Source organism: Takifugu flavidus, chromosome 19 (genome assembly GCF_003711565.1).
Source record: "Takifugu flavidus isolate HTHZ2018 chromosome 19, ASM371156v2, whole genome shotgun sequence".
NCBI lineage: Eukaryota > Metazoa > Chordata > Actinopteri > Tetraodontiformes > Tetraodontidae > Takifugu > Takifugu flavidus.
Genome location: NC_079538.1, coordinates 1,168,223 through 1,178,530, shown reverse-complemented (window position 1 = coordinate 1,178,530; position 10,308 = coordinate 1,168,223). Strand labels below are relative to the sequence as shown.

The window sequence follows — 10,308 nt, the reverse complement described above, 5'->3', positions numbered from 1 at the left end:
AAATCTGGCTCTTAACACATATCAGAGCTTGTCTTTAAAATCTGGTTTTTATTTTAAGCCCTTATTGATTTCAAGGCTTTCATGTAGATTTCTTCTGTAGAAATCTTCTTTTCTGGAAGACCGTCGGCTAGAACTTCAGCAAGAAGTTGCACTAGAACATTTGATGTTCCACAGCTTTAAAGTTGGCAAAAGTTAGTGCTGAATTCCAGCACTAAAGGTCTCAAAGCTAGATGACATCAAAGCAATGTTAAAGCATTTACAGGCACACATATAGCTCAAGGTTTATACATATATTTATATGTAATACATCTGATTATATCTACTACTGTTAGCGCCTCAACTATTCTATAGGTAAGCTACTAAATCAGTTCACAATGGATGCCAATCAGCACACCCACTCATTTCTGCAGTCACACACTAGAATCATTAATAAAACCAAGGCGTGAGGGAGCAGTGATTTAGGATATTGTTGAAACCGGAAGCACGTGGAGAGCCCGAACCTTTGCCAAAGACATTTCGTCACACTTCGGTTTTCCACAAATGAGTCACGCAGCACGCGTTCACGCCAGCATATGAGGAGCAACACCACCCCCTGCTGCTCATAGGCTGACATTGCAATCTAATGGGACTTTCTGGTTCCATCGATCAATGAACAAATAAGGTTTTTAAAAAGGGTCTTGAGTGTTTAGTACAGGGAACGAGAAACGAAACGAATTGATAAAGCAATAAACAAGCAAGGGGCGTGGTTTCAACACACAAACACACTGAGGCGTGGTTTGCTGTATCCCGTTTCCATGGAGCTCATTTTGTTTTCTTCGGTCGGTGATCTCAGAGTGAGAGGTAGTGCTTTAAAGATAAAGTATGTGAGAAAGAAGCCGCAACAAGTGTCACCGGGAGGCATAAAGGTGGACCAGATGGTGCCAAATGCATAGAGCAGGATAAATCCGATTTAAACCTAAAATATCAGGATTTTTAGCCAAAAAAAAAGCGGATTGTTTGAGCCAAAGCTACTATATCATGGCGTGGATTTGGTGAGTTTTGTTGGAAAAACAGAATAAAAACCAGAAAAATATATTTTAAGACTCTAATGTGAAATCACATGTTCGTTTAATATAAACTCAGTTGGATTTGTAAGATGTAATATCAATAATTGCATGCTTGCATGATTTCACACTGGATAAGTAGCAGATATATTGTTTTAAACCTTTCAGATTTCTGTCATTGCAAAAGTTTTTTTTAAAAAGACATATATTTCAAACAGTGAAAAGAAACACAGCATTTGAACTGATATTTAAACATTTACTGAATTATCTGGCTTGCAATTTAGAATTAAGTGTTTACTTTGTAACTGATTCCATCTTAAATTAGTAAGTTTTGACTTCATTTTAATTTCTTTTGTCTTCCAATGTGTTCTGACAGAAATACTTAAAACTGTCTTAGAACTGAAGAAGGCAAGAAGTTATTTAGCTGCTTCCAAGGTTTGGGGTCCTGCTGTTGGGGCTTGTACATATTAACGCTGTGGTCCAGCACCAGAAGACAGAGGGCCGAGGCAAAACTTCAAAGGCTAATGGCTCTGATGACATCAAAACAATTTAAGGCCTTTTAGATGTACAGACACATTTATAACACATGATAAACTTTAGATTTATATTACGGTGGAGCAGATTGCATCAATTTAGTTGTTAGCTATTTCACGTATGGCACAATTTGGGGGAATCGTAGCAGACACAGAATCACTGAAACTACACAGCTTGTAGATTTAAATGCTTGAAAAATCATTTTCAATCAGGGCGGTTAGTATTTGTCATTACATTTCTTTGCATTATTTTTGTTAGCTTGCTAACAAATGTACCACAAAGTTCCAGCTAGCTGCCAGTGTCAGCGTGAGCTTACGCCTCTGAACAATGTTTGACTGACTCATTTATTTAAAAAATGAAAGAAAAAATAAGACAAAAAAACATTCAGCATAAGACATACAAATCCATATTTTATGTGGTACAGGCTCTAACTAGAGATGTGCATCGTTAAATTACTTTGTTACTTAAATGTAGACACTCTAAAACTAATATCCAATCTATCTTTATTTCCCAGGAGGCTTAGTACCTTACCATGAGTACCAAGGTAGCAGAGGGTCGGCTGGAGGTCCGTCAGATCTACCGGCTCCTGCAGCTTGTCAATGACGGCAACAAGCCCGAAGTGGAAAGGATATTACTGCTTGGGGTTGAAAATCTTATCCACCTAACCGAACCCAAAGATTGGATAGGAGTACTTCATGCGGCAACTTTAACCAACAATTTAGGTGACAGTCGTCTTCTTTTACCAGCGAGACTTTAAAGAATCACAGTTCTTTGTTAGGGCGACTTAGCTGCGGCAGACGTTGTATTCTTACGTTGCATTTTTCTTTTAAACACATTTTAGAAGTGTAAGTAAAAGTAAAACAGTTTATTGGGGGTACATGGGATTTCACATATATTTACAAGAAAAAGCACATTACTAACATGTTCTCGGGTAAAAGTAGTGAGTAATCTATTGCCCAGGTAATCTATTGCCCACTATTGACCAGGCCAAATTGTGTCAAACTGAGATTTGCATGGCTGTTAACAGAGATGGTCAGCTTCCTCTTGTCCAAGGGGGCACAAATCAATGTCCAGGACAAGATGGGTCGCACCCCAGCGATGATGGCCACTGAACTGGGAAACGAAGCCATGCTGAATCTGCTGATAGAGAATAACGCCGACTTAACTCTTCGGGACAAGGAGGGCCAAGGTGATGAGGGTCATACACATACAATGTTTTTTATCATGGAAAATTTGTCTTTCTTCATTTCGCATTTAAGTTTCCAAAAACAGAATCCAAACCATCTGAGTTGTGGTCAAACGTTGATGTGCTCAGAGAGATTTTCCCATATTAAGTTTGAGTGGCAGGTCCTGCCTTGTCTTCCAGTTCATACATATGTAGAGTATCTGTTTAGATATTGATGAGGGTAATATCCTGGATGACTCCTGTCAGTGAACTAGAAGCTGCTCAGGAGTTTCTCAAAGCACACTTCATCATAATCTTGATTACAGAGCGTCTGGGCCATGGATGCCTTCATGAATGAATTATGTTGCACCAGCATTCATCCCCATTTACCTTTTTTACATTGAATGTTAAATTGCATTTGTGGGCTTCCATCTTCATGCCTGTGGCATGGCTCTGTAGGCACATCTAATTACAGATTAAGACTATGCTGAGCCTGTCCTCTGGATCTTGCTCAGGAACCTGATACCACCCAGTACTCTCCAGTGAGTACAGGGTGGTATCAGGTTTGTTCTTATCGTCAAAGCAAAGTTATGTGCTTTGTAGGCCGAGTACCACATATCGGCCTGAGTAGTTTTCCGTTTTTGTGATAATGAGAGTCAGCCTGAGGTCATCAGCTGATTTATTTCCTGCTGGTCTGGATTGGGTATGACCATAAATCAATTAACTGCAACTGAATAAATTTGCAAAAGACCAGCAGAGATCTCCATAATTTTGTGTTTTCCACACTCCTGATATTGGATGTTAAAGGTTCTCTTCAGTCCTAAATGCACAAATGAGCCCTGTGATTGTTCTGGAAAGCAAGTGTGCCTACTAGCCTCAAAGCTAAAGCTCAGTTGTAATTCTCTCCTTTTAGGTGTGCTGTTCTACTGTGTTTATCCCACTGAGAACCACGCTCGCTGCCTTCAGATGGTGATGGCAGCACGGGCAGAGGTCAACAGCGTATCATGGCGGGGTATTCACGTCTTCCAGCAGATGTGCGAAAAAATGGAGGACAGCATATCGATGTGCCTCCACATGCTGGAGAACGGAGTAGATCCCAACGCAAGAAATCTGGTCAGAAAATGAAGGAGCAGCAAAGTTGAGTTGCTGCTGGAAAAACAAATAATATACTTCTGCTGCTTCCTCTTCAGGAAACTGGCGTCACAGCGTTGATGGAGGCTGCCAAGAGGGGATTCCTGGAGCTTGTTCAGGCCATTTTAATCAAAGGTGGAGACCCCAACATGGTGGACTTGAATCAGCTCACGGCAGTGCATTATGCTGCCATGGGGAGTTTTCTGGAGGTGAGGTAACGAAATATGACTAAATAAAGGCAAGTTGGGACCAAATGGTATTGACAGAGTAACGACCATTACGAAAACTTGAAAAGTAAAAAAATGATGCATCATGTAGTCACAGGTACAAAAACAGCATTTAAATACAGTGTTGATATTTATTGATGTCTCGACAAAAGCTCTTGGGTTGTTAAATGTGTTTTGTGTCTTTCAGGTAATTATGGTGCTGTCTGGATACTGTGCAAGGATGTGCACGATAGACAAAGACGAATGCACACCCTTACATTATGCTGCCGCCACTGGAGATGTTAAATGTTGCAAGTTCCTGGCACAAAGAGGTACCGTGATAGAGTTCGGGCAGTACAGTTAAGCCTCGGTTGAGTGTGAAAGAGAAGGATGAGAGGAACAGCAGCACACGACTGAGGATTTGTTGATATTATGTCACAAAGATCTACTTAGAGATGCCATTTTCAGAGGATATTTCCTTTATTTCATGTGCCCAGCAAATGGTAATCATTCTAGAAATTCAAGTTTTTCTCAAATTCCCCCCCCCCCCCCCCCTTTAGGGTGTAACCCCTTAATTAAGGACAAAGATGGAGTACTACCACGTCAAATCGCACTAGACGCATCTTACAAAGACGTGGCAAAAGAGATGAAGAAAGCTGAAAAGCAACATGGAAAACGCTCCAGCAGCGGCCTGATGACTGTAGTCTGGGCTCTGACTCTCCACGACTGGTCTCAGGTCCATGAAAAAGAACTTTGGAAAGCCTTCGGGAAGGATTCAGCCACCACTCCCACTGAGAGGTTCATTTCGGTGCTGGAGGAGCTGAAAGCCCCCATTGAAGTAGACCAACTTCTCCAGGTCGTCTCCAACATTGAAGAGAAGACAGAATGCCACATCAACATTACAGAATTCATCAAAGGTACCAAGTACATCAACAAACAGTTCCTTTACTCAACTTTCCTTCAGCAAAAGAAGAAAAAGCAACCAAAAGGACCAAAAGCTAAGAAAAAGGGGAAATTTGTTATCCCTTTTCCGATTTGCATCCTCCCACCTGAGAATATGCCTCGGCGAAGTGGAGGGGGCCCTCCCCTCTACATGATTGAGAAGTACAACCCCATAGACAGCAGCCATTTCAACCTCTATAACCCACCGCTGCATCCCTTACTGGACGACACCCGGTGGTACATAGACCAGCCGGACAAGGAGTTCATCGCTATCAACAACTGTGTGCGAAATGAAGATGTGCAGTCCTTGGACCTGGCGTTGAAACAGGGGATCCCTGTGGACATCCATGATCCAATGTACAAGACGCCACTAATGGTGGCCTGCATTGAAGGCCGCTACGACGTGGTTCGCTACCTTATTAGTAAGGGGTGAGAAATGTTTCCTGTTTGTTTTACAAGGGTTTGACACATTACTTGATAGCATGTAAATAGCTCAACCAATCGTTGGTGCTCAAAAAAATCCTCATGAATGAAAAACAAGTCTGCGAGGTTTTTATCTGTATGTCAACTTCAAATTGTAAAGTCTTTTTGTAATCCTGATAACAGTGTTTAACAATTACCACTACAAAACAGATAATGGGGTTAAAAAAACAAAACAAAACTTTTCTAATTTCTATAATCTAATTTCTGACAGGGTGGATGTGAGCAAGCCGGACCAGTTCATTTGGACACCCCTCCACCATGCAGCTTGTGCTGGCCATGTGGAAATCGTTGAACTCTTGCTTGAGGCCGGGGCTGCCGTTGATGCTCTTGCCCTCAACGGGGCCACACCCCTCATGAGGGCCATTCAGAGCTCTCGGCCCTCCTGTGTGGATGTCCTCCTCAAATCGGGGGCAGATGTCAACGTTGTGAATAAAACAGGTCTGACCCTAAATCTGGAAAACAGTGGGGGGGGGGGGAATAATCGAGTTTAACCAGATTCACAAACCTAACAGAGTAGGAGTGACGTGTCGTGTGTTGAACGTTGCTGCTTTCTTCCCGTCAGGTCAAACCTGCATGGACATCGCCAAAAGTTACGCAGACGCCAGAGTGATTGAGCTGATCCAAGAAAAAATGGAAATGTCACCACCAAGTAGTGGAAAAATGGATGAAGCTAAAAAGGATAAACCTGCCAAAACAAAGGTACCCAAATAATGGGACGAAGATCCCTGGCCAGTCTCCCGTCAGCTGATCAATCTTCTAATTCCATTGAGTATTTTTCCATAAACTTATCAAGCTCGTTATAAACGTTTCAATAATATGTCACATTCAAGGATTTTCAATCTCCCTCGCTCTAACACACTCTGGAATTCCATGTGCTTCTACATTTTTCATGATGAGAAATCCAAACCAGTAAAGGGATATCTGTGGAACTTGTAATCAACTTTGACTCAGATGTTTCAGTTTACAAGTAGAAAAAAAACAGAACCTGCACCTTGTGCCCATTTTTATTCACATACTAGCATTGCAATTTACCACTTTCAAGTAATAGATTTATAAAAGAAATATAACTGTAAGATGAGTTACATTTAGGAATTCTGACTAAGCATAATCCAGACGTGTATTTTCATGTGAGAAAAGTCCCACTTCCTGGTTTTGCTCCTACCCCCCGTAGAAATAATGATTTCCTCCTCAGTGCCTGTAATATAGTAACATTAATGTAATAATATTGTACGCTGGCTAAACCTGAAATCCTTGAGTCATTTTAGATTAAGCAGGATGTGTAGTATGTCTCCAGGCAAACAAGTGTAATTCTAACAATACACTAGTATTGTTGGTTTTTAGAGTGACAGGCTACTGGATTACTAATTGTGACCGACTGCAATTTGCTGAACTTGAGAATGGTGTAAAGTCCTGAGGAAAAAAGCAATATAAGAATGAATTTAGCCCCAAATCTCCCAATTTCCTTTGTAATTACAGCGCTGGTATTCACTCTATTTGATATGGCTCCAGGGTTTGATGCAAAAAGACATGAAAAATCATTCAAAGACAATAAAGATAAAATTATTAGGCATAATCCAATGGTCACTGAAGGACATTTATTTGACGGTAAAGGTGCACAATGCGATCTTGTATGGTTTCAGCGCAATTTAATTTTTTCCTCAAATCGCTGGCATCTCCACGTGATCTGCGAGCTTCCTGCCCTCTAAATAAACTCCAACTGTCTAGTCTGGAGAGAGCACGGGCTCGTAAACGTCAGTGAAACAGTCAGGGGTCCGGCTGTGCATCAAAACATAAACAACGTTCCAACCAATCACCAACAAGACGGTGGTGGAGGGGGTGGGGCTTAGTGCCTGCGAAGATATACATCTAAATTTACCTGCCGAACATTTGGAGTTAGCTCAGCCATTTTAGGGACTTGGAGTAGAAAAGATCCACGTTTGACTTTGATGCGTTCGTAACAATTACGGAAACCTCCAGAGGACGGGCAAGCTCACCTTTTCTCATTTGTATTTACTTCAAATGTCAACAGAAGTGAAATCATTGAGATGGCATAGTGTACCTTAGAAGTGTGTAACTAGAGTTGTTGTGATCAAGTATGGAGGGAGCCCCACTACATTGGTCAAAATGTGTTCTATTAACCCTTGTTGGTTTCCCCCAGGCATACCAGATATGTATTTACTGCACATCATGACCTTTTTGACTCAAAAATATAACTACTAAACAGAACACTCAACCACATTCATTCTGTCATTCTTGGATGTTACAGTGATAGAACACCAGCTCATAGTACTGCCTGCCAAGCTTGGACCATATCCTCCCACTAATGCCCAATGTGGCATTAGTGAAATGAAGGGTGTAAAGTCCAACAGGAAAAGGATAAGACATGTTGCTCTAGTCTGCAAGAAGAAAAGCGTGAAAGTCAACTAGGCAGCAGCATTTTGCATGTTTAGTGCATGTTGGGAGCTTTTTGGACATAGACACATGTCCTTTGGTTGATGTATAGACAGCCACAGCCTTCACAGTATACAGGTCAGTCTGATCTAGGTGAGATTTTCAGATGTTTTATACTGGAGGACCTTGTTAACTTTCTTCATCTAACTTAACATCTTCCCCACCCATGATTTTAAACTTCAAAGTAATCTTAAACATCTGATAAACCAAAATTCAGGATAACTCATTTGCTAGACTACATATGTCCACACTACATACGAACAGGCACTGTTCAGAAATCTTGTTGTCTGATTCTCAATATTCACATTTGTGAATTTTGAGAATGTGTTTGTTCCCAACAGGGCAAGTCCAAATCGGGCGCAGTGCAGAGGGAAAAATTAGCAGCAGGGAGGACGTCCCCGAAGAAGGATTCCAAGGGTGCCATTGTGCAGAATGCCAGGATCCCCCTGGTGAAACCCAGTGCTGTGGAGATCGCCTTTGTGCCAAAAACGGTGGAATTCTTTCAGCATCTGCTGTTTGTAAGAGCTTCCTGTCTTAATCGTTTCTTCACTTCACAGGCTTGGGAGAAACCATCCATCACCATGATGATAAACAGAGAGATGTAAGATTTAAGGAGCTCCTCTCACTTCATGGTGCCCCTGTGCCAGTACATCTGAGGGATACACCAGTGATGGAGGAAGAAAGGAGACAAGGCGTTTGGACACTGCAGTCTTGGACTTGGACTTTCCAAAAACTACCTCTGAGTTAAGACTTTTGTATACAGGTCTTCATTTGGCTATGCAAGAAAAGATTTTGTGGAAAAATACAAATGTACTGACTTCCCATCACCGTTGAAGTAACTCTGTGAATAGTCACATGTCCGAGGGCCATTAGAGGGTTTTACCCCACAGCCAGATCCTCTACTGGGGTGCTGCTTACGGAAACAGCACATGGGAGTAGAGAATATCACAAAAATATCAGCTCTACAGGCTATCCTTCAACTGTTTCTTTTTTAATTTAAATCTTTAATGTGAACATGAACACAACATCCATGTACAATTAAAAAGCAATCATAATCCTGCATCATGTAAGAAATGGACACATGGAAAGCTGACTTCAAATCAACAATTACAATTCATCACAGTTATGTATTCAGTATATTAGTCCTAGTAGTTGATATTTTTTCATTTGCATTTGTTTATTTGAATAGATTGTTGTTTTGCATTATGTATGCACAGGTGGAGTCAAAAATCACCCAATGGAGTGTTTTTCTTCAAAATCTTTAAATTGAAAAGTTATAATAAATTCATATTCCAGGTATTCCTCATAAAACATGTTTGCGCCATGATACCATTTGCCTTTTTCGTATTTCATTAATTTTAAGAAATTGTACTTTTTGTATCACTACCCCACTCTTCCACAAGTGGGGTCAAAAATGACCCCAAGCAGTTCCTATTCAATCTTCTCTGAAACTGTTATTCTTAGCAACTCTGACTGTCCCACTCACATCCGATGTCAGCATTCACCACTCAGGTGGTCATTTATACACAGCAACATACATGCAAATATTATCTCTTTTTATGAACTTATTTTTTATTGACAGATTATAATGTGTGATCAAATTAATGATCAAATGCGGGAAATGTAAAATCAGATTAGCTTACTTTGGTGTTAGCTAACAATATTGGATTTAGGTAGGTAACACACTATTGTGTTAGCTAATATTGGCTAACAGTCTTGTTAGCTAACAGTAGGCAACAGTATTGCTGGCTAGCACACACACACGCAGACACGCACACACACACACACACACACACACACACACAACACACACACACACACACAGGGACATGCCCTGCACACCTCACCAGGGAGGGCATCCTAACTAGGTGCCCAAGCCACCTCATCTGGCTCCACTCAACGCGGAGGAGCAGCGGCTCTACTCCGAGCTCCTCCCGGATGGCAGAGCTTCTCACCCTATCTCTAAGGGAGAGCCCAGCCACCCTACGGAGGAAGCTCATTTCAGCCGCTTGTACCCGTGATCTTGTTCTTTCGGTCATGACCCAAAACTCATGACCATAGGTGAGGGTAGGAACGAAGATCGACCGGTAAATCGAGAGCTTAGCCTTTTGGCTCAGCTCTCTCTTCACCACTACGGACCGGTGCAGAGTCCACATTACTGCGGACGTCGCAAGGATCCGCCTGCCGATCTCCTGCTCCATTCTTCCCTCACTCGTGAACAAGACCCCGAGGTACTTGAACTCCTCCACTTGGGGCAGGATCTCCTCCTTGACCCGGAGAAGGCACTCCACCTTTTTCCGGTTGAGAACCATGGCCTCGGATTTGGAGGTGCTGATTTTCATCCCAGCCGCTT

At 41.8% G+C, this 10,308-nt stretch overlaps 1 protein-coding gene across 1 annotated transcript; it reads left to right on the top strand.

Moving 5' to 3' along the window:
* Positions 1 to 84: 84 nt before the first annotated feature.
* On the top strand, positions 85 to 9,282 carry ankef1a (ankyrin repeat and EF-hand domain containing 1a). The gene is made up of 11 exons (XM_057016906.1): positions 85 to 1,031; positions 2,092 to 2,299; positions 2,605 to 2,766; positions 3,656 to 3,855; positions 3,933 to 4,082; positions 4,288 to 4,411; positions 4,640 to 5,450; positions 5,716 to 5,942; positions 6,067 to 6,203; positions 8,297 to 8,446; positions 8,513 to 9,282. Exons 2-11 carry the CDS (start codon positions 2,110 to 2,112, stop codon positions 8,558 to 8,560), a joined length of 2,199 nt encoding a protein of 732 aa, XP_056872886.1. The 5' UTR covers positions 85 to 1,031; positions 2,092 to 2,109; the 3' UTR covers positions 8,561 to 9,282.
* Positions 9,283 to 10,308: the final 1,026 nt, after the last annotated feature.

Excerpts from the sequence above, each read along its gene's own strand:
- ankef1a (XM_057016906.1), top strand. The coding sequence starts at position 2,110 with ATGAGTACCAAGGTAGCAGAGGGTCGGCTGGAGGTCCGTCAGATCTAC. Across the intron at positions 3,856-3,932 it reads ATCCCAACGCAAGAAATCTG|GAAACTGGCGTCACAGCGTT; the intron begins GTCAGAAAATGA and ends CTTCCTCTTCAG. Across the intron at positions 4,412-4,639 it reads CAAGTTCCTGGCACAAAGAG|GGTGTAACCCCTTAATTAAG; the intron begins GTACCGTGATAG and ends CCCCCCCTTTAG.